The sequence below is a fragment of the Callorhinus ursinus genome, unplaced genomic scaffold, assembly GCF_003265705.2.
Source record: "Callorhinus ursinus isolate GAN/ISIS: 27379988/994484 unplaced genomic scaffold, GSC_fseal_2.0 scaffold9, whole genome shotgun sequence".
Lineage (NCBI taxonomy): Eukaryota > Metazoa > Chordata > Mammalia > Carnivora > Otariidae > Callorhinus > Callorhinus ursinus.
This window is the reverse complement of record NW_027397071.1, coordinates 49,700,954-49,725,164: the sequence shown is the minus strand read 5'-3', so window position 1 is coordinate 49,725,164 and position 24,211 is coordinate 49,700,954. Positions and strand designations below refer to the sequence as shown.

Here is a 24,211-nt window from a genome sequence, read left to right as displayed (position 1 = left end):
CGGCGTCCCCCTCTGTCAAACGGTCTCGAGGGCCCCCCAGGTCCGGCCACCGGTTTGAGGCGCGGTGGGGGAGGAGGGGTGGGTTTGCGGGAGGCGCGGGAGCGACAAGGTTCTGGAAGTCAGGGAGGGTGCGGGTGTTGAGAGACGGCAGCAGAGGGCGCTGGGTCGCCGGCCTGGGCCCGCGTCTGCCATTGGTCGGGCTCCGGCGCCGGCCTGGAGAGTTGGTGGAAAGTGACAAGTTGAGGGAGGCTGAGAGCCAGAGAGCGAGCGCGCGGAGCGGGAGGAGCCGCCGCAGCGGCCACCGAGGGAGCCCCGGGACGGCAGCCCCCGGGCGTAGGGCGCGCTCTGCTCAGAGTCCGAGCCGGGGGAACTCGAGTGCGACACCAACAGCCCGGGACTGACCGGCCGGCGGAGGCGAGGCTGCAGCCGGAGGGCTGAGGAGGGACCCGCGCGCGTACGGGATCCAGAGGCGGCCGGGCGGAGCGAGGGAGCAGGTTTAGAGGGACAAAGAACTTTGCAGACGCCCCCGGCATCCTGCGCGGAGAGCGGCCGGAACGAGGTGGCCGGGACCCCGGGCAGAGCCCGTGGATGTTCTGCGCGCGGCCTGGGAGCCGCCGTCGCCGCCGCCGCCGCCGCCGCGAGAGGAGGAATGCACCGGCCGCGCCGCCGCGGGGCGCGCCCGCCGCTCCTGGCGCTGCTGGCCGCGCTGCTGCTGGCTGCGCGCCGGGCCGCTGCCCAAGGTAAGAGGCGCATCCGCCGGCTCCGGGGCCCGCTCGGTCCCCGGCGACCCTCCGGTCGGCCGCCCGGCGCTGGGCAGCCAGGGAGCACCGCGCCCGCCGGGAGCGGGGCGGCCGGAGACCCGTCGGGGGTCTCGCAAGCGGGACTCCGGGCGCCGGGGAGGCGGGCGAGGATTTGCCCCGGGAGCCCCGCTGCGGTCCGGGGGTGCGCCCGGGGGCTTCCTCCTCGGCGCCCAGCAGCAGTTGTCAGCGCTGACAGGAAGTGCGGAGGGGTAGGAGGGTATGGGGCGATGGGGGCACCTCCGAGCCGTTGGTCCCCCTGTCTCTCGCTGGACCCCTAAAGCGCCCTAACCGGTGTTCAGGCAAGTCTACGGAGCCCCCAAGTAGCAGCCATCCCGGAAGGCGCGGTCCAGGAGGGAGTTTGTATTTTCAGCGGTGCCTGGAAAGCCCAGGCTGCCCGCAGACCGACCCAGACAAAAGCCCTGGCCTCCCGAGGCTCGGGCGGCCTCACAGATCCGCCGCCCCCGGCTCTCCGGCCTCCGGAGGCTCACGATGGAGGCCACAACGTGTGCGCTGCCGCCGTCGCCGCCACTTTGTGCAAAATGTGCTGTCAGAGGCGGCCTGTGGCTCCAGTGCTCTGAGCGTGCACGTGCGTGTGCGTGTGTGTTACACGCAAGGGGGGAAAAGCCATCTAATGCATACTTGATTTTGGTAATCTCCAAAGACAATTGCAACAGTTAGAGAAAGACTCCACCGAAAGCCCGAGCGTCTTAGTTCGCTGCGGGAAGCTTGGATCCTTGCTGCGTCTGAGCCGGTACACAATGAGAGGGAAGAGCCCGGCTGCGCCTGTGGAGACAACCGATTCATTCTTTGGAGGTTGGAGGGGGAAAGTTGAGTAAAGTCTCCGGGGTCTTGGGGGCCTCACTTTTAACATGCATCCCTTGAGGGGGTGCTGGAGTCCCTGGATTCTGCCCTCCCCCACTCCCAGCCCAAACCGGTGCAGATAAATAGGTTTCTGCTCTTTCATCATGCATCTTTCATTTTTAAGTTAGCGCTGTGCTTTGGAAAAGAAAAGACTTTGGGCTATTTAGCAGTTGAGGGGAAAAGATATGTTCACTGCTTACTTAGACCATGGCTACAGAATTAGTTTTTACTAAAATCAAGCTCATAATTTTCGCGGTAGGAACACACACTGGAAAGAAGTTGTGTGTGAATTTTGATTTCTTAGAGTTGAGTTTGGGGAAGTGAGAACCACATTTTCTGAGAAATATTCTGTAATTGATCCCGTAGTGTGGTTGTGGTAATCTAGAGGCTCCTCCGGGTAAATAGAGCTCCTAATTGTAATTAAGATGTACATCAGCAGGGAGTGCACCTTCCTGATGAAAAATACTAATGAAATGTAAACAGCTTGGTCTCATGGATGTTTGCTTCCTTCAGGGATGCCAAACATCTGGCTCCATGCCACAACACCTGGGTGAAAAGTAAAAACTGGGCCATGCTGCCTAGTTGCCCAGCAAATTGAGGTGGAGATAATAAGGGAAGGGCTCTTAGCTTGGGTCCTTGATTAATTTGGTAATAATCCTCTCTCAACTTCTTTTACTTATATATAACCTTTCAACAGCGGTTGCTTTTGGATCTCGGGGGTGGGGGGGGGAGTGGACCTTTCTTTAGTCACCTGCTTTTAAATAAATGTCCATGCAATGATTTTGCTGAGTGTAATACAATTTTATTATCAACAATCAGCCAAATTCTGCCGTTTAACTGTCTACAGACTTTTAAAATTAAAAGGAAAAAAAAAGAGTATCGCCTATTCCACTCTTCAATAGTGAGCTCAAATCTGTTATTTTTGTCTTATTTGTCATCTTATAAATCCCTTTCCATTTTTGTGAATGCTTGATCTTTTCTCTGGGGACAAGTCTTCCAGTGGAACTCAGATTTATTTTCTCATCTGATTCAGGATTCTTAAGGTAACCCAACCAGTGGCTCAAGAAATCAGCTTAAGGGGAGACAGGTTTCAGTTACTTATAAAAAAAAAAATGCTCAGTATTTCTCCCATTATTTTTTTTTTTTTATTTTGTAAGCTAGGAGGAGCGAACCTTTACATTTACTTTTTCTGGCCTATTCATTGTTGATCTCCTCCTCTACCTCCTACCTACCTAGAACTAAACCTTTCTGGGAAGCTGAAGCCGCTAATACTGTGTACCCAGAGCTCAGGGCCTTAGGAACCCACCTGGGCCTTTCTCAGAATCCTGTAGATTGTGTGGTTTGCCTCTTAGAGTTGGAGGGAGGTGGCCTGCTACTGTGTTTGCTGTCATTTCATAAACCTTCCAATGGCATTTTAATAGGTGTCTGTCCTGTCTACTTTTAGAATAGGAGTCTCTTGAGGGCAATAAGACTGTCAGCTTTCCTGGTGAAAACACTGAAAGCCAAGTCAGCCAGCCCCAACTTTATTGGAGATGCCTGAAAATCCTCCCTAGGGGAGCCACACAGAGGCCCAATAGACAAAGGGTGTGGTCAAGCTGCCTCTGGCAATGTGTTGGAAATATTTAATCCTCAGTATTGATTCAGCATACCTGGTAGGCTGTTTTGCTACTCTGATGCTGGGATTATCTTTCTGATATTTACTTAGGAGTCTTGAAAAACTCATCCTTGGTCTGTATTTTCCTTTCTTCATCTCCTGCCTGGTGAGCCCAGCCCTCAAATTAGACTTTGAAGTTTCCAAATGGTGTGTCACTTGCATCCATTAGTATCCATGTTGGCTGTGGTTTGATGGAGACCACATACCCCATTTTGAATATTTTTGAGAAGTTTGCATAATATCATATGTAGAATGGAATCCTTTGTAGCCTATATGTATATTGATGTAAATGTATATTTACATATAAATGACACATGTGTGTGCATCTATATAGTAAGTGGTCCATAGATTTTTGTTGAATGGAGAATAACTTTTTCGGTTGCATGTAAAATTGTGGTGTCATATTTGCTTTTCTTAGTAAAAATGTAACATGACATACTTTCAAGGACTTTCCTTTTGTTGCCCCATCGTTTAGTATGAAGGGAGTATAGTAGAAGTTAACAGTAGAGCTAAATGGTTATGTGCACAGGCATTGGAGTTTAACAGATAGGTTTGAACCTTTTCTCTGCTGCGTACTGGGGTTGTCGACCAGTTTTTCTGAACCTTACCAGAGTGTTACGAGATTTTAAAGTGAAACCGTGTGTGTCAAGTGCTAGAGAAGAGCACCCAGCTGAGAGGGTCTTAAGTTGGGATACCTGAAACTGAGGATATGCAACCCCCCAGAAATAATATACAAAACTCGATGTGCATTTTTGTGGTTGTATGTTTCTAGCTATAAGCTGATAGTCTGAGAAAATGGCAATCCCCAAAAGATAGGAACCATTGTTTTGGAGTGTTTGATGCCTGGGGCAATAAGTTGCCTTCCTGGGTAGGTTGCAAGGGCTTGAGGGTTGGAGGTCCTGGGCCTGAGCCTAGATCTGCACAATTTGTGGAGTCTCTACTTCTCCTCACTTTTGCAGTTTCCCTCCCACCAGGCCAGTTTTTATTGGGCTTAGGAGAAGCTAAAAAATGGTGCCAAGTCCTTTGACCTCAACTAAGTATGTATTTCCCTGAATCCAAGCATTCTGAAATGCCTCTGTTTATACAATTTATTTAACAAACACTTGGGTAATCCTTACAATGGGCCAGTGACCGTTTTGAGCAATTTGCAAATATTAGCTCACCGAATCCTCACCACAAATCTATGAGGGGGCTGGCATAATTAGCTCATTTTTAAGGTAGACACAGAGAGGTTAAGTGACTTTCTTCAAGGTCGCATGACTAGGAAATGGCATTGCTGGGCTTCCAAACCCTGAGTTCATGCTCTTCACTGCTGCCCTAGACAGTCTCTCCTGGTTTGTCTTAGAATTTATGCTATGTATGGGCCAAAGGAGCCATTTCCCCATGTTTTACAAGAGCAATGGGATGCTTTCTTAGCTCTATCTAGGGGTTACAAGAAATGATTGGAGATAGCCAACTTCAGTTTTTCTTTCTGTGCTGGAGTTCCCTGAGCCAGTCTTGCTGCGACTCAGGGATAGACCGGAAGGTTCTTTGGTGGTCTGCACCTCTGATCAGGAGAAGTGCGCTGTTGTCCTGAACTACAACTTTGATGCGGTTTGAGGAGTGTGTCTGGCAGTTTCTTCCAACCAGCGATGAGCTATATTTTGATGAAGTGCCTTTGCATTTGCATCTTGGTGTACACCTGGGGTTGTAGGCTGAGCGGAGTGATTTATTGGAGTACTCTTCAGTGGGAGAGCTGGCTTGCCAGCCCCAAGGTACCCACGTAGACCAGACCCTGGCAAATCCAGCCCCAACTAGGGAACACTCAAGTCTCTGAGGCCTTCTCCTCAAACAGAAGGGCCTCAACCTGGCCTTCCCAATTCCCCTGAGGTGTGACAGGAGAAACTGTTCTGTAGACCCACGAAAAGAAAGGAATAGTCTTCTAGGAGTCTGAGAAAATTCTCTGGAGTTGAGGGGGAGGGGACGGGGGTGGGGTGGGGGGTTGGGGCAAACTCTTCGAAATCCTTAACTAAATGCAGCTGCTTGTTACACGGAGCCTGACTTGCATGCCAGGAATATCTAAAAAGCTAACGAATACAAAATAAAAATAAACAGCAGTAAAAAGGCTCTCTCTTTGTTGCAGTAAGCTCGGTTGGGGTTTTCAGTTTGTTTAGGAATGGGATAATTGTGGCATCCACTTTATTTTGGTAAGGCAGTGAAACGTGGATCGATGTTATGTCACTGGGATGCTCCCACCACCTGAACGTTTTCCTTCACACCTCCCCCTCCAAGCACCCAGGCAGGGACATCCACCGGCCCAAGTCTCAAACTGTTGCCCCTGAGTGAATTACACTGGAAGAGGGCAGATAATTTAATGGGATAATCTTGGCAGGGCCAGCAGATTTCACACCCCATCTCTCACTAATAGAAAGGCGGTAGAAGGCTACAACATCCTCAGATGAAAAGGTTGTATAAAAACGCTCTGCTTAACAGTAACTGTCTGTCCATAAATAAGGTTCTGTAGAGTTTTGATCCAAAAGCTGTTATTAAATACTGATAAGCCAAGACTCATAATGTTTGGCCTCCTTACATTTCCTTTTTTTCCCTTCCCTCCACAGAACCATAGATTTTTTTTTTTTAAGAGGGGGAAGGGGCTTTAAAAGATCAGCCAGTTCAAGTTGTTTATTTTCTCTAGTATTGCTATACAGAAAGGACCTTCGTTTATAGCCATTTAAAGAGGTAATGCGGAGTAACAGAAATGGAACGGGATTTGGACCCTGACAGACTAGGGTTTGAACTGGGGCGTTGCTGCCTGCTGGCTGTGTGAACTTGGGCAAAGTTCTTTGAACTTCTGAGCTTCAGTTTCCTTCTCTGCAAAATGGGGATAACAGTACTGTCTGACTTACTGGGTTTTTGTGGGAATTAAAGGGAAAAATGAACATAAGACCCCTAACACAGTGCCATGGGCCTAGTAAACACAAAGTGTGCTAGCTACTGTCATTATCAGGGCCTTGCTGGAGAAATCACAAAATTTGGCTTCACAACAATGATCATTATGCTGTAAGATATGAACCAAGACTCAGCGCAGTTTTTCCAATATTTTAAGACACGTGAGTATTTTGTTTTACAAGGAGCTTGTAGACAGACACTCTAGAACTGAGCAGTACCCAGGCCAGTGCTGGGGACCCGGATGGGAGATTCCACAGTGCCATTTTGCAAGGCTTAAAACAAAGGCTTTTTTCAGAACAGCGAGCTCTCTGGGGAAGAGCAACCCCTCCCTGGTGCTTGGTGTAATTCCAGAATCCTGCAATGGGGAATGTTACATTTCAGGGACCTCCACTTGTAATCTGACCGTTTTTAGCTCCAATATCCAAATAATCTTTCTGAGCACAACTTAAAAGAGAAGGATAATGGCCGGAGGAAAGAATCTTGAGGTGCTCTGTTAGCCATTTAAAATTTCTGAGTACCACATTACCCAAAGAGAGAAGAGTAATGAAGTGTGGGAAGGCGGAGGGGAGATAAAAAGAACTTCTAAAGACCAAGGCACGGTTTGTGCTTTTTATTTTTATTTTTTAACGGTAAATCTTGTCATTCAATGCATTGCCACTAACATTTATTATATATTTTTTTTGTGCAAATACGGTGTTGGTGCCTAGGAATAAGACACTACCCTCGCCCTCCAGGGGAGATGGAGAAGGGAAATTCTCACTTTTTGAAGAACTTATTATGTGCCAGGCCTAGTTCTTTAGAGATATTAGGTTTCTATGTCCCAGAAGCCCTTATGGTTGGGCCTCTGATCCCATTTTACAGATAAGGAACTTGAGTCTCAGGCAATGTCTTGGTGAACACCAACTGTTGAGTTGGAATGTGGCATTTGAACCTAGACGTTTGAAATAGGTGTTTTGACTCTCAAGTGTATGTTATTTCCACTGTCTTTGAAGTATAATTGGGGACGCTGGATGAACAGACATATACCTCCATATGCCAGCCAGCTCTCCCACGAGTGAATTACAGGAAAGGCCTGTGGAAAAAGTGCTCTGGGAACACAGGGTTAGAAGACATCAGTTCTCACTCAGGGAACTGGAGAGAGAATATTAGCGTCCTTCATAGGCTTATTGTGAGGGTGCAGCGGGGATAACTCGTGGAAAATGCTTAGCACCTTGCCGCACACATAGTGAGCGCTCCGTGATAGTTCTGCTGTAGTTACGTAGCCAGAGAAAGGCCCCGCCATGAGTTATCTGCCTCAAAAGCCTGTGCTTTTAATTTTTCCCGTGTTCCTTCTCAATAGGCATGGGGTTGGAAGGAGTAAGTGGCTGTGTAGTCCCTAAATGAAAAGGACACTAAGACAGTTTCTCTGGTATCTTTCCCACCTGTCCTAATCCAGATTTGTGGACTCAGCTCTGCTTTGGGTGGGGAAGGGGATTTGCACAGGTGTGAATTTGGAGAGAATCATGATGCCTAATCATGAAGTGTAACCCTCCTGGAGTCTGGCTAGGATCTATCATGTTCCCCATTCACTCACTGATCATACATTTTTTTCTTTTTGAGATTTTATTTATTTATTTGAGAAAGAGAGTGTGTGCTCCAGAGAGAGCAGGAGCAGGGTGGGGTGGGGGGGGAGGGGGACGGTGCAGTGGGAGAGGGAGAAGCAGACTCCCCGCTGAGCAGGGAGCTTGACCATGCAGGGTTACAGGGTTAGGTCCCAGGACCCCAGGATCCTGACCTGAGCCGAAGGCCGATGCTTAACCAACTGAGCCACCCAGGCGCCCCGATCATATATTTTCTATGCACTTACTGTGAGCCGAATATTTTGCTAGTCACTAGAGATATAGGGTGAATAAGCCTAGGTCCTTGCTTTGGAGGGTTTTTCAAACGGCAGATCTCTGGCAGAGATTGCTAGCTGATCAGAAAATCTGTTCCCATCTCTTCTCGGTAGCTTGGTCAGACTACACTTCCCAGTTCCCTTGTAGTTAAGTGAGGCCATGTGACTAAATATTAGCCAATGGAATGAGATTGGAAGCAGTGAGTAACACAAGTAACACTTAATGGCTTGGCCCTTAAAAAACGTCCCAGGCAGGATTACTATGATCCTGAACATGGTAACCTAGAAGTCATGTGTTGAAGATAACACAAGATAGAAACAGCCTGGAACCCTCCCGTCATCCCATAACTATAGAAGCCACCTGCCAGTCCACACTTGTTTACTTTTTATGTGAGCAAGAAATAAACTTCTATGGTATTTACAGATTTCAGAGTTTTATCAGTTACAGCTGCTAATGTTAGCTTAACTGACATTATATATATATATATATATATATATATCTCCATCCATATCCTTATCAATGTATCTCTCCATCTCATAGTGTAGCAGTCAGGACGAGCGTTTTTAAGTGGAATATAATAGGAAATTTCAGAGTGCATTACATTAACAAAATGAGTATTGTTTTAGGAAATTTTAGCTTCAGTTCTGCTAGTTATACTGATTTGGGTTATTATTGGGCTCACGCTCAAAAGCTTGAAAGCCACTGGCCTGGTAGAGGCAGACAAGTCAACAGCTCTGTACAACCATTATGACAGTAGTGGTTAAGTCCCCATGCTATGGAGACTCCATGAAGGAAGTGTCGAGGAAGCAGAGATGGCACAGTGGGTTCATTTTTCTCAGTCAATTGGTATTGGCTGCCTGTGGAGCAGGGTTGAGAAGGATTCTGAGGTTTCTTGCAGGATCTGGGAGGGAATGCTGTGACCTGGTAGCAGCATTTGCCATGGGCTTGGGGAGGCGGAGGAGAGGTCCAGACCCAGCTGGCATCTGACCAGCTCACATGGAGTCTGGGCTCCTTCCAGCGAATTAAACCCCTTCCCAAATCGTTTATGGCACATATACGATGTCTCTAGTGCTGTGCTAAGCACTGTGGGGAATCTAGGAGCCCTATGACTAGCACTTGGGGAGTTTACCTTTTAGGGGCGATAAAAGAGGCACTTGTGAAATAATTATATACCCAGTGAGTACAGAGTTGGCAATTATAGATGCAAAATGCTGAGGAGGGAGAGGTCTTTCAGGAAGAAGCGGGATATGATGCAAGCCTTGAAGGATGGGGAAGATTAAGAAGGGGACAGGAGGAGAGGAGCTAGACATTCTGTAGCTCCTCCAGTCTCCATGAACCTGCCCGAGCTGTCCTGGGTTCTTAACTGGCCCTTCACCCTGGAATGAGGCTAGTTTTCATGGGATGAGAGAGCACCACCTGAGTGGTGCCAGTTATGTTTTTTGCATATGAAGGAGGGTGGGTGGGGGAGCAGGGTTTTACTGGGAGCATGAGGACTTACTTTTCTCTCCAAAAGAGTGTCCCAGAGAGTTAAAGTGCAGTCCATTTCAGGCTGCTTGTCAAAGTGTAGGACGTCTGCTGTAGCAGTTTTATTTTGTAGCGCAGGCTGCTAAATCCCTGTCCACATTTCGCCTCCTTGATGAAAATCATAATAGCATCATAATGATGAACACATGAAGCATCCTGTCTGCCAAGAACCGTTTTATGTAGTTTAAGTATTTTAACTCCCACAGTCTTCAGGGAACCCTATGAGGTAGGCATGAATTATTATCCCCATTGTCCAGATAAGAAAACTGAGGTACAGAGAAGGTAAGTAACCTGCTCTAGGTCACAGAGCAAGTTAAGTGAGAGAACCAGAATTTGAACCTAGTTATTCTGAGTCTTGGGCTTTGTCCTTCCTTGAGCATTATGCCAACCACATGCAGCTCAGTATTTTTTTTAAATTTGTCTGATGATTCAGATTCTCTGTAAGATCCCAGCCAAATAGCTGAGTCAAAATAATTATAATGAAATCCTCCATTTGTATAGAGTTTTGCAGCTTACAAAATTATTTCACGTATAATGTCATCATTAATTTTCCAAATAATCCAATAAAACGGGATTTTCCAAATAATCCAATGAAACGGGATTTCTTTCTTTCTCTTTCTCTCTTCCTTTTAAAATTAGGCACGTGATGTTGGCAGCTCACCTAAGGTCACTGTATCTGCCGGAAACCCAGCCTCTTTGACTTCAGGCCCATAGTGCTTTCTGCTCTAAAAGACTACCTGTGTTTGGGATTCGTAACTCTAAGAGACTAATACATGTCTACTTTCACTGTACTTTTACTAGCAAACAAATTACCTGATTCTCCTTAAATTAGCTATTTTTTTCAGAAATGGTTGTGAGGCGTTTGTAGATGGGACCTGGAGCTAGGATTCCTGTAAGCCAAGAAAATTCACTTGCTAATAGACCGAGAGAAGTTACTTACAGACCAGGAGTGTCCTGAGTGGTTGATGATTGCAGCAGGGGGAAGAGCCACTGGGGAAAGGGCTTTGGCCTCAGAAGGTCTTGGTGTGAAGCTGGGTTCCCTGCTTCCCTGCCGGCAAATTACTTGACCTTTCTGAGACTCACTTTCCTCGCCTGTAAAATGGGAGGCGCAATGGTGTTCATGGTGCTTGACAGTGTTGGGGAAGGGGGGACGGTGGGAAGCTTGTACGGTACCTGGGGCACGTTTCTCTGTGTCCTCTCACCTATTCCTGCGACTCAAATGGAGACCAGCAAGAGGGTGCTTCCTCCTTTGAGCTTTACCTAGGATGTGATGGGGCAAAATTGCTGAAACTTAGCACCTTGTTGACCTTTATTTTATAATATAATCAATTTTATAACATAATCATCTCTGGGGCAGACCTTCCTAGCACTTGGAACTTTTAGGTTATAATTATATTAATATTTGTCAAGGACCTGACTTTCTTATGCTCTCTGAGGGTTAAACACCCTCAGGTAAAGTCAGATCCTGCTGCCCGAAATCCTAGAGTTCCTTGAAAGGCTCCTCTCTGTTCTTCGTGGGAAACTGGCCCCGTTTCCTGATGGGTTTAAAGTGTACAGCAAAGCAAAATTTATTCTGCTTTCTCTCCGTAAGAGAGATTATATCCTCACCTCTTGGATTTCACTCCAACTTGGGTATTTAATAGTTTTTACATGATTTTCATACTCCCTGCAGAGAATTGGTTGTTTTTCTTTTCCCCACCTGAACTTTTTGTGTGATGAAAGTTATGGATTCCTCTGGAAGGCATGCCTTAAGAAAGTAGTGCTTAACTTAGTGGTGGCTGTTTACCTCCTCCCTTCAAAGAACTTCCAGTCCCCAAATGTTGCCTGTTTTTGAGGAGCTGTGTAGGCTGCTGACAACAAGAAGCAACAGTTTTTGATGATATTCTTAATGTACTGGTGGGTTACCTTCTTTCTCTCTCTGCTGCTCACAGCCCTCTGCTCACTGACATCTGGTGTTCTTAAACTAAAGAATCAAGTGCTTTGCCTGTGGCCAGAAAATCTTCAGAGTCACAACCTGCTGGTGGGGGGGACCTCCCTGGGGACACCTGATAAAGGGCATTTCTCTTTCCCATTGAGCAAGGGAGGAACGGAGCTGAGCATGCCCTGTTTGTTCTACCCAGTTCATCAATGAGTCACTGTATCATATGGTGCAAGCTCCTGCAAGAAGTAGCTAGTAAAGGGGCAGAGAGAGTCCAGCACTTAGCACTAATTTGTTTCCCTCCCCAAGAAGTAGCACTGAGTGTGGGGAGGAAAGCATTCCCCCCCCCTTACACTGGCTTACAACTTGATTTTTTTTTTTTAAGGAGTAATTGCCAGGTTTCATGGTTGTGTTGGGGTTAAAACTATATACACAGATGAGAGGGTCGAAATGTGTTATAAATAACCCTCCCACATCTTTGCCTCAGGTTTAGAAAGTTTCTCAACTAACCCAGGACGTTGGTGAAAGTGGCTTCCCCCAGACTCATAGAGTCAAATCAACACAACAGTTGGTGTCTGCTCATTGTGGGTGTAGAGGAGCGAAGGAAAGAACGGACCTGGGAGGCAAAGATCCTTCACCTGTCGAGTGATGTGTCCTGTGTAAACTACCAAGAAGTCACTGGCAATTCCATTTGGTTAAATACTTATTTAGCAACTAAAGTGGATGCAGAAAAAATATATGGCAGTACCCTCTCCCGTAGGATGTTCATTCTTTTTGTTAGGGAGGCAAGGTTGAGACCCCCAAATGGTATGAGAATAACATTGAATCAAAGCTGTCTGTTCTGATCTTTGTCTAGGGCTCTTTTTCTGTCTTGCAGCTTTTAGAAACTGGGTACTCTAGCACCTGCCCCACCTCCCTGGCACAGCAGGGTCACGCTGGTTTTTCTCCCCATCTCTCCTTGCCAAAATCTCATTCTTCAACCCCCAGTCTTCCACATTCAAGAATTCACCTTCTGCCCTTCCCTGCCCTGTGCCCCCACATTCACCCAGCATTTCCAGAAACGCCGCCTAAACCACACGCACTGATTTTGACTTAGCCCAACACCTAGACTTTAATCTTTGTAACCATAGTCACCATCATTTATTGAGCATGTACGATGGGGCCTACGTCTGGCAAGACATTTTGTGTTTTGCAGCAGAACCCTATTATTTTGTCTCTCCAGAATTGTTGCCCCCTCCCCTCACTTCTTACGTCTGCTCCTTATCGGTTGGGAAAAGAAACTGCTTTTGCCTGTACTGCCACCTTGTTATGGGGAGACTGCCAATCGTAACCTCTGACTCCTAGCCTCCGGGCTAACCAGAGTCCATCCCTGGGACTTAGGGGTGGCCCTCTGGGGCAGGGAAGCTAGGAGACGCCCTCGGCCACGTCTCTGCCCTGGAAAGAAGCTAGTGTGAGGGAGGGAATGACACTGATATCCAGGGCAGGCATTGCTGAGAGGTCTGGCAGTGCCCAGTATCCTCTCCACGTCTCTGAGATTTTCTGCTCAGAGTCTGGAGACTCTGCTTTGGGTGAAGCGACCGTGTCCTGACCACACACACAAACTTACCTCACTGATGGTCACAACAAAATGAAATGGTGTCATTATTATTTTCAACCCGAAGGGAGCATTCTTAGTGCTTTTTCTCATGAGAAAGTAGATGTCCAATAAGGACAAAATCATAAATGTATGAAAACAAAAATCACCCACAATCCTACCATTCAGAGATCCTCTCTGGTCATCTTTTCTATACAGGTTTATATTTATATTCATGAAAGGAAGTCACACTTTTATTCCCAAGAGAAAACTGAGGCTCAGAGATGTTAAATCACCTCTCAGATGTCCTCTAACCAGCCGCTTTCCTTTCCCTTCACTTCTTTGTGAGCAGGGACCCGATCTTCTGCCAGTTAACTACTGTCTGGTCCAGCACATTCCAAATCACCAAGTATGTGTTGAGTGAATGCTGAATTCAGTGTGCTTGAGTGCCACAAGGAAGGTGCAAGCAGGAAGTTTTGTAGATCAAGGAGAGAAGTGTGCATTGTTCACAACTACTGGGAGGGTTTTCTGGAGGAGTTGGAGATGGCGAACCAATACTAATTTGTTTCTCTCCAGTACGCAGTGTCGGGAGTGGTCCAAGCTGGACAGAAGGGACACCTGCGTGCCTCCTGCTGTCAGAGCTGGGCACTGCCCAAGACGTAATGACTGCATGGGAGCTGTTCTGAAAATGCAAAAGGGATCTAAGTGAAAAGGTGTCCGTGTGGATGTTGCAAAGAGGCTGGAGGGAGAGATGCATGGTATCCAGAAGGAAATGCACAGCTGTTGGGCCAGTGGGGAATCAAGTCCTAAAGAGATCAAGGAGAGAGGGAGAGGATGGGGGCACAACCAAAAATGGTACCAAGGATACGCTGACAGGACTTTCCGGCTTGTCAGTCTGTCTTCTGCCTCTCTTCGGTCTCATCTGGCACCTTTGAATGTGGTGGCTTTTCCGTGGGCTGTCCCTTCCCACGGAAACGTCCTTCCTCAACCTATCAGCTACCAGTCCTAATGCTCTGGTTTCACTGTCCTTTCCCTGACTGGCCAGACTCGATTGGGTTCCCACGTATTTTGATAGGACCCTATATTTTTAAATACTCTTCATTGTAGTTTGTAATTAAATATTTATTTGAGCAACTGTGATCTTTTTCTATCACTGGATTGGATGCTCCTTCGAGTAGGGGCTGAGTCTGGATCCCAGCCAGTACAGTGCGTGGTGGCCACTGAATCGACTCTACTTAACTTTTACTAAGCTTTGGTCTCACTTCCTGGAGCCGGGGATACTTCCAGCTCGCTCTGCTCTTACTGTCTGGCAGTTTAAAACTGCATCTTTGAACAACTGAAAATCTCAAGGCTATCTCTTCCAGAAGATGAGGAATTCAACCCCGTAAAAAGCCAATCTGGACTCAATTAAACCTGCTGTGGGCTCTGTTTGCAGGGGAGCAGTGAGCAGCTCGAGAGCTGGGCTGTTTTCCTGAGATGAAAAAAATCTGTGATAACTCTGAGTTCTGCTGCTATAAGTTAGGGTCACTCTGCCCTTAAATGGCAACAAGTTAAAATTCTCCCTTATGGTCCTCCTCCTTCTCTTCTTTCATGTCCAGTATGTTTGAGCGAAGGTGTGGGAGACACTGGCCCCCTGCCACAGGGGGGAGGGCACCGCGGCTGAGCCTACAGGCGGGTTTGGGCTGTGAGGGCTGCCGAGGGGAGGGGGTGGTGAGTGATTCTTCCCTGCCCTGACAACCCTTCTCCTCCCTCCTTTGGTCCTTCTGCTCTTCCCTCCCCTCTCTTTCTTTCTTCAGGAATGTCGAAAGGTCTCATTACTAGGGAAATATCCCCTGGGGAGCTCTTACTCTCTCTTCTTTAGCTTAATAAGCAGAGGGGGAAAAGTTCTCTTAAGTTTTGAACTTGCAAGCAAGCTGGAGGCAAATCTGGCCCGAAAGGCCTGCAAGTCTTTGCATTTCGTACAGCACCTCTTTTTAAATCCCTCGAACCATCTACTTCAGGCCGGGCCACCTTTCCTTCACGCAGGAGAGAGGAAAGGGAGCTTAACAAAGCTCTGGTTAGGTTTCTTGGCTGCTGAGGCCGTGGTCGGGGAGAAGAAGGGCTGGGCCTGTGTCAGTTCTTGCCCTCCCAGTGTTAGGAGGGTAGCTGGTCAGCATGTGCACTGAGTAAGGCTTCTAGGGTGCCAGGTGCTGGGCTGGGGCTACCCGCACTTCTGATGGGAGCTCCACGGCTGGCCTTGTGGGGAGCATAACCGCTGAACAATGAGGACATGGGCACCGGTTCTGAGCACGTGGGGGTTGGGCAGCTCATCAGGGCCTGGGGTTGGACTGACTGAGAGGGAATCAGGAAGGGTGTTTCAGGGAGGCTTCACTGAGAGCAGGAGTCTGGGAGGCCCTCAAACAATAACCCATAATGCATTTTTTATACCATTGATCCTAATGGATGAGTTTATTTAGACAAATGAGTTAGCGAGAATCTACTGTCTGCAATGTTTGGTGCTCAACTGAGTGATAAAAAGCATTTATTTCCCAGGCCCCTTTCTGTAAACCAGCCCTTCTCAGAGAACCTCAGCTGCTCCTCTCTAGCCCAAACAACTCAGAGGGAGGCCGAGACCCTTCCATCTGAGTGCTGGAGGCTGGGTTCGGGTTCAGAACCCAAGCCAGGCCTCTGCCTCTCCCGGAAGTTGCCCTGCTCTGGGTTCTGGTGTCTTGTCTCTGTGGCGGGGATTATAACTCCTTCCCTGAAGATTATGGAAGATTAAAGGAGATGAGGGATATAAAAACTCCTGGTAAACTTTCAAGTCTTATCTGAGATCCAAGGGTCAGATAGCAAGCAAGAGTTTGTCTCCATTTCTTGGTGGGACCCATGGGGCTTCCTTTTTTCACTCCACAAATATTTATGGGTTGGCACTGTTCTAGATGCTGGGGGTGAAGCAGGAAACAAAACAAAGACCCTGCTCATGGAGAAGTCTAAAAATGAAGAAATATATGTTCTATCAGGTCACAGTAAGCGCTGAGGAAAAGGAAGCTGGGCGGAAGAACTTGCGAGAAGGGGAGTGGCGCCATTGTGTGGAGTGGCAGGGAAGACCCTGGGATGAAGTGACTGTTGAGCAGAGACCTGCAGGAGGTAAAGGAGTGAGCACTGTGGCTGTGGGTGGCAAGGGGAGTCCTCCAGGAGGCGCCAGCGAGTACAAAAGCCTGGAAGTGGGAGTGTGTTCTCAAGTTAACAATACCACAGCGACTGCATCTGTTAGCACTAGGAATGTTTGCAGAGTGCTTGCTTGTCTGTCAGGTGGTAGGCAAGCCTCACCTCACAACCCCGTCGGGCAGGCTGTATCATCATCACACCTGTTTCATAGATAATGAGATTGAGGCATCAGCAGCAACAAGCGAAGCGTTCAGACGACTGGGGGAGAGGCAGCAGTGTGTATAGGAGGCGGCCCTGCGCAAAGGGAAGAATGCATGGTTTGGAGAGAAAAAAATCTGGGTTTGGGCCATTCACCTGCTGTGTAATCTTGGGCAAGGTGCTTAACCTCTCTGGGCCTCAGCTTCCTAATTTGTGAAATGGGCTAATAAAATCTCAGAGAACTGTTAGGGATATTACTAAGTGGAAAATTAGGTGAAAGGATGCGGCAAACCACGTAGCACCACGAAATGTTACTTTACTACTATTACGCCAGTTCTCCTTCATAGCCTCTTGGGAAGACAATGAGAGAGAAATGAAAGTTTGTAACTTATATAATTTCCTTTGTTCTTTCCTGACATTTTATTGTATTTTTAAAGATTTTGTTTATTTATTTGAGAGAGAGAGAGAGAGAGAATGCAAGCAGGGGAAGGGGCAGAGGGAGAGGGAGAAGCAGACTCCCCGCGGAGCAGGGAGCCCGATGCGGGGCTCGATCCCAGGACCCCGGGATCATGACCTGAGCCGAAGACAGAAGCCCAACTGACTGAGCCACCCAGGCGCCCCTCCTGACATTTTGTTTTATGTTAAAGTCTCTGAGGGTGAGTTAACGACAGTATGCAGTTGAATTAGAAAGCATGTCTCTGCCAGATCAAAGAACCGTGAGGTATCGGTGGTGAGGCTTCTCACATTTCTGAAGAAATCGCGTGAGGTCCTGAAACCCCTAGTCCACTCTCTTCCCTAAGACCCGGCTCCTTGCAATCCCCAAACCGAAAATTTTATGGTAGGTTTCTCTAACTTTGCATTGGATAGGTAGTAGTTGCTCAATAACTTTTACATAAGTGGCCCTAAGTAATTGTAGCCTTTCAAATTATTCTATTAAATCTTTCATTCTCTGCATTTGTCCTGGAGTCCCATGGGATGAATGGCTAAATCGTGGGGATTTGGAGAGATGGGTATTATTATCTGGGACTATAGAATGGGAAAACTGAGGTGGTAGGACCTATCCCAAACTGGGTTTCATTTCTGCTGAGGAATACTTTGCTTCCACCACCATGGGGGTGGGTCACTAGTCACTTGTTCCATTAACTGATCGAACACCTGCTCTGTGCCAGGCCCAGTGCTAAGTGCTGGGAACGCAGTGATGCTTGTTCTTGGGAACGCCCTTCGGAGATGCTCAGGATGTATTATTTAATTTGAATGCTTGCTGCTGCCCTTCCTGGGACCTCCAGAAAATGCAGAGGTAGTAGTTGCTTCGCTGTCACTTGCTGATGACTGGCAGGCGTGCACCCATCTAGCTGGCACATCATCTGGTGCCTGTGACGGACCTGAGTCATGCAGTCTGCATTTTGTTTCCCCAGCGTGCCAGTGGCTTCCTGTGATAAGCTCCATCTTGGCTGTGATGCCGCCCTCCCCTGGGGTTGGGATAACAGCCTCCTGGGGACTGTGGCAAATCTCAGGAGAAGCAGAGCCCCCAGGGAAAGAATCCTGTCTCTCCTTGTGTGCACCTAGGATTAGGCAGAGCTGCCGCTAATGCACTTAATTAGGTAAGGACGAGGGGTGACTGCTGGGAACAGGAAGCGTGGGGGTGAACCTCCTTTATGCCCCCAGTGAAGACCTTCCTCACTGTTACCTTTTCTTGCGGCTCGAGGGCCCCCCCCCCGATAAAATGAAATTAGATCAAAATAAAAATACTGGCTCCGGAGTCAGCTAAATCCATTCAATTATCTGTGACCTTGGGCAAACCTCCAAAGCCCAGTTTCCCCATCTATAAAACTTGGGGTGCAAATCATGCCTACCCCATTACCTTTTGGTGAGGATGAACTGTGATAATACTCTCCTGGGCCACTGGCACACACTGAGTGTACATAGTAAGCATCAATAACTATGAGCTAAGATGACCATTTTACAGGTGGGCAGCCTGAGGCCCACACTGGTGTTGATTGGAATTAACCACCCAGAATTCCAGAGGGCTGGAGTCTGGAGTAGAACTCCGCTCTCCTGGGCTCCAGCCTAGGCCACCGATGAGCCAACTTCCTTTTCTCACCAGTGGTGACTCTCTGTGCCCTGCTGCCTGGCCTGGAAAGGAGGAACTGGGATAGTTAAGCAGCAGATGCCAGAGGTTGCGCATCTTTTCCAGCTAGACCACTAACAGGACCACCACATCCCTTGAAGTTTATACTTAATTTCCTCATCTGTAAAATGAGGTGGCTTGACTGCCCTTCAGGCCCTAATTTTTTTAGGTTTTTATTTTTTAATTTTTTTTAAAGATTTTATTTATTTATTCATGAGAGACGGGGGGGGGGGGCAGAGGGAGAAGCAGGCTCCCAAGGAGCAGGGAGCCCGATGTGGGACTCGATCCCAGGACCCTGGGATCATGACCTGAGCCGAAGGCAGATGCCTAACCATCTGAACCACCCCGGTGCCCTTTAGGTTTTTATTTTTTTAGATTTTATTTATATGAGAGAGAGAGAAAGAGAGAGGAGCAGGGGGAGGGGCAGAGGGAGAGAGAGAAGCAGACTCCCCGCTGAGCAGGGAGCCCAATGCAGGGCTCAATCCTGGGACTCGGGGACCTTGACCTAAGCCACCCAGGCGCCCCAAGCCCTAAATTTTTTTAGGTTTTTATTTTTTTTAGATTTTATTTATATGAGAAAGAGAGAATGAGAGAGGAACAGGGGGAGGGGCAGAGGGAAAGGGAGAAGCAGACTCCCCACTGAGCAGGGAGCCCAATGCGGGGCTCAATCCCGGGACTCAGGGACCATGACCACTGAGCAGGGAGCCCAATGCGGGGCTCAATCCCGGGACTCAGGGACCATGACCTGAGCCACCCAGGCGCCCCAAGCCCGAAATTTTTTTAAAGACACCTACTGGAGGAAGCAGAGAGCCAGATGGGGGAAGTGGAGGGAACACATTCGCAGTACATACTAATAAAAACAATCCTGACTATGTGCCAGGAACTATATGGGGTACCAGGATACCCTGGGACCAGAACATTCTCCCTGTTTTCTAGGAGTTCCCCGACTAGTGGAACTGGCAGGGCAGCGGGGAGAGGGAGAGACAGATAGCCAGAAGAATTAGAATTTGTTCTGACATTTGCCGTAAGGGAAATGCCAACGGTGGGCTGTGGCTCCCAGAACCGGCTGCCCTTCGGTGGTGTGCGGCCGCCTGAGTGTGCAGAGCCATCAGCACACAGGGAGTGAATCCGAACGGTGTACTGTGGAAGGGAACCAGAGCCCCGTGTGCTGGGGAACGGGACTCTGTGGTTGAAAGGGCAGGTTCGGGAAGCCTAGAGTGGGAGGGTTTGCCGCCAGGCAGCCAGGCCAGAGCTCCAGGGGGCTGATGGATTACATTCCTCCAGTTAGAACCATCAGAAGCCCCACTGAGCCGGCTTCTGTGGCTTTGGAGCTTTGCTGACGTTTCCTCTTGCCAGGGGAAAAATTAGTTTCTGATTGAAGTGTTACCTTTCTGTCCTCTTGCTTTCCTAAGTGTGGCAAGAACCAAACCCAAATTATTTGCACTAAACTTGTTAATTTTAACCAAGTGGTAGAAGAGAGTAAGAATTTGAAACAGCCGAAATACTGCCCGTTTTTCTTCCCTGTGAGGTTGTGTTTTCTGACCTTCTTAAGAAAGTTCTGTTGAAAACCTGGCTCTAGGTGGCAGATGTGACAGTCAGGGACATAGCGTGGACCTACTACGTACGTGGGCCCTAGCTAAGTAATGTCATGGAACAAGCTTTCTTGAACTCTCAAGATCGTTAAGATATAGTTCAAAGCCACAAAAGCCTTTGGGAGTGATTTCTGAAAGATGGGAGGCTGAGGGAGGCTTTGAAGCTGCTCCGTATGAACACTTAGACTGCTGAGTGCAGCTCTTTAAGCACTTTACGTGCCTGAAACGGTCTAGTGCAAAGTGTATTTGGGAACATAAAATCTCCTGCTGATACCAGGATAAAAACCCTTATCTCCTCCCTAAATATTGATTTAGAATAATAGCTTGTTTTGAACTTTCTCTCAATAAATTGATTTTTAATTTAGAAAAATACCTCTAGGGAAAACTTAGTATGGAGTTAACAGAAAGTTTTGGAGACATGGGGTAGCTGATTAGGAGGGTGTCTTTAAAGGAATGAAAAAGGGAGGAAAAAGGTGAAGGCATTTCTGTAATCAGAAAAGTCCTCTTTCCCCCGATTGCATAATCCATCAACACGTATTATTTTGAGTATCTTGTTTTCAAGACCCTAGCTGGACACTGAGGAAGAGACTATGATTTAGCCCCTGTCCTCTGGGGGAGGGGTGTGTGTGTGTGTGTGTGTGTGTGTGTGTGTGTGTGTGTGTATTGTCTTTGATGGGAAAGGAAAATGAGATTTTTTTTTTCAGAAACTTTTTTCTTTTGGAGAGAAAGGACAACATCAGGGTATAGCAGAAAGAACTCTGGACGAAAAGTCAACAAACTTGAATTCATCTTCCAGCCCCGCCTCTAACCAGCTGTGTGGCGCCGGACAAGACATTTGCCTTCTCTGATCTTCAAGTTCTCTTACACAAAGCAATGGGGCTGGATCCCACTCTGTGGACCGGCAGCATAAATATCTCCTGAGAGATTGTTCCAAACAGAGTCTAAGGCTCCTCTCCAGACCTGTTGGATTAGAATCTGCATTTTAACAAGATCCTCAGGTGGTCTGTATGCAAATTCAAGTTGAATAAGCATTGTTTTAAAGAACATTCCTGTTCTAGTACTCTAATGTTTTGTGCCTTTTTCCTATATATTATAAAATTTATCTAAGACTGGGCTGGGCATTCTTACCGTTCAAATGTTTGTACTCTGTGAGGAAAAAGATTTAAAGGCAGAGACATGCACAAATAGTTACACACTCAGCTCCAAATGCCATATATACTTGTTTTTTCTTTTGCCTTGAGTTTGAGGTCTTGGCAGTATGCTAAGGGCAGCTGTAAGAGCAAGGAGGAGGAGGTGGGAAGTCTAGGTGACCAAAGGGGGACATGGCAGTGGATTAGGACCTACTGAGCTGGCAGGTGGCACAGAGCAGTGGGTCCCCAGCTCAGGTCCTTGGAATCATCACGAGGGTTTTGAGGATCAAACAGTATCGGTGATTGTGAAGCCATGTTTTAGATTTTTCATGTATCTATGAATGTTGCTTTGATGGACTGAACAAAAATTCAAAGAGACTTTTTGATATTCTGTATTTTCCCACTTGATTGAGGTTAAGTGTTAAACCTTTTAGTCAGGAGGGGAGTCGATATCATTTTTTGCTATAGAAGGCATCTTCTTACTTGAAACCGCCGGGAACCATTGGAATCACTAATGATACTGATGATCATAACTAACAAATATTGACAACTTTCTAGACACCAGACCCTGTGCCTTACAAGGAAGGACCTTAAGTATCTACCAATCAGTTTATAGATATGGAAACTGAGGCTCAGAGCAGTGAAGTGACTTGCTCTGAGTCACACCTTGAGGGAGTGATTGGGAGCCCGGACTAGCACCCAGGTGTCCTGGCTGTCAGCTGGTTTTATAGCTGCTGAGCCAGACTTTGTGGTTTGTCTGTCTGTGCTCCAGGGGAGCAGAGGCGGGATCAGTGAATGGAGAGGAGGAAGTGTTCCTCTGTTCCTGCCATGGGGGTCCCAGAATGCCAGAATTGTGAGGACCTCATGGGCATCTGGCCTCTGGGCCAATCACTATATTTACAGGTGAGCACACCTGGCCCAGCAAGGGAAAGGAACTCGTCGAAGGTCAGTTAGTTGGGTTTGTTTGCTTGTTTTGGTCTTTCTCTACCTGAAGTTCAGCTCTTGATAGGTATATTTTTTCCCAAGAGGAGTGCATGAGTGAAGCAAGCCCTTCTGTGAAAGCAAATGAACATGGTTTCTAATAATCTCAAGATTTGTAAAGATTTCTATATCTTTAAAAAGCATTTAGCATAATCACTTGTAATTACAAACATTCAAACTCTTATTGTAATTTGTTGTTTCTTATTGTTATTATCATTTTGTTTTTACCAAGCTGTACATATTCAATTGAGGAAGAGTTTTGTATTTTTAAAGGTTGGAATCAGGACGCCTGCGTGGCTTGGTTTCCGCTCAGGTCATGATCTCAGGGTCGTGGCATCGAGCCCCACATCGGGCTCCCCGCTCAGTGGGGAGTCTGCTTGGGATTCTCTCTCTCCTTCCCCCTGCAGTCTCTCTCCCTCTCTCTAATAAATAAAGAAATCTTAAAAAACAAAGTTGGAAGGATTGTAGCCTTGACTGCCGCCTCATCCCTCCGCCATGTTCTCTGACTTAAAGATAACCTTTGAGAGGACAGACTTCCAAATTCCTTGTCACCGAATACAGTACCACATAATCATTGGAAACCGTATAATGGAAAGGGAGAAAGTTAGCCCTGGCCGTGGGGGCAGCTCCATCTGTGTTAAGAGCTCACAACTTACCACTGACTCTCATGGACCTGAGAAGCTGTCTCGTAGGCTGTAGATCTCCTGATCCTCAGGAAACAAGAACAGAAGAATCATTCTCCAGGAAGCAGTCGGCACCGTTCTGGGCCACATCCAACGGTCACCCATCTGTGGAAGTAGGACCTGGCTTAGAATCCGCGTCAGCTTCATGGGTTTGCAGCCTGTGCAGCTGAGCAGGGCCCCTGCCTTCAGGCTCAGCTGTGGGTTTAACGCTCTGCTGTTGCTGTCCTGAAATTCTTAGTATTATTTTGAACAACGGGACCTGCATTTTTATTTTGTACCGGGTCCTGCCAACTGTGTAGCCAGTCTTTTTTCAAATAATTCAGAATCAGGACCAGGGTCCGCTGGGGGACTGCCGCCTTTTGGGGAAGAAGGAGGAGAAGGAAGAGGAGGAGAAGAAAGGAGGAGGCAGCCACCACAGGCCTGACCCCTTGTGGCGGTTTCCGGTATTGTGTGTGGACTGAGACCGGCAGTCTGAGGTCACTTGTCATTGGAAGGAGAGAAGGGGGGATCTCTCTCTGTCCTGTTTCTTTGCCTTGTGATTATAGACAACTCACTGTCTGCATTCTTCTCTGCATCCCTAGCCCCACTCACACATAGTACCCAGCACATAGTAGGTCCTTAACGTGGTGTGGCAGTTGACTTTATTGCTGTCCTGTGGTGGTGCATCATCACTAGATAGCTTTGAAAAAGTGGATGAACCTCTTTGTGGTGAACTGCGTTAGAACCTTGTCTGTCTTCAGCGTCATCACCATACCTCGCATCTGGACCCTACAGGCGCCTTATACTAATTTCCTTGCCAGGAATCTCTTCCTCATATTAACCCAGCTAGCTGGATTCACTGTCCCAGATCCATCACTTACCAGCCATGTGACCTACACACACTTCCTTAATGTTTCTGAGTCTCAGTTGCCTTATCTCTAGAAAGGGGATGATCATGTCTATCTTGGAGGGTTGTTAGGAAAATTAGAGATAATATTTGTAAAGCCCTGGAAATAATAGTGACTGACGCATAATAGGTGGTCAATAAAAAGTATTTTTTCTACTTATTAAATTACAAGATTATATGTGTGATATATGAATGATATATGAGCAGCTTCCATCATGTCATTTCCCTTCCTCAAAAAAAATCTTCAGTGGCTCCCCATTGCCCATGGCTATGGAGGGTCAAGGCTCTCATGTTCTAGCCACAGTCTACATTGCTTAACTTTTTCCCAATAGTG

General features: G+C 47.4%; 1 protein-coding gene across 1 annotated transcript in view; it reads left to right on the top strand.

Annotated features, from left to right (window-relative positions):
- The first annotated feature begins 222 nt into the window (after positions 1-222).
- Positions 223-24,211, top strand: part of LOC112824047 (inactive tyrosine-protein kinase transmembrane receptor ROR1) — a 499,173-nt gene continuing 475,184 nt past the window's right edge. Inside the window, exon 1 of the mRNA XM_073896619.1 lies at positions 223-740. Coding sequence (XP_073752720.1) covers positions 650-740 — 91 coding nt within the window. The 5' untranslated portion in view covers positions 223-649. The remainder of the gene's footprint in view (positions 741-24,211) is intronic.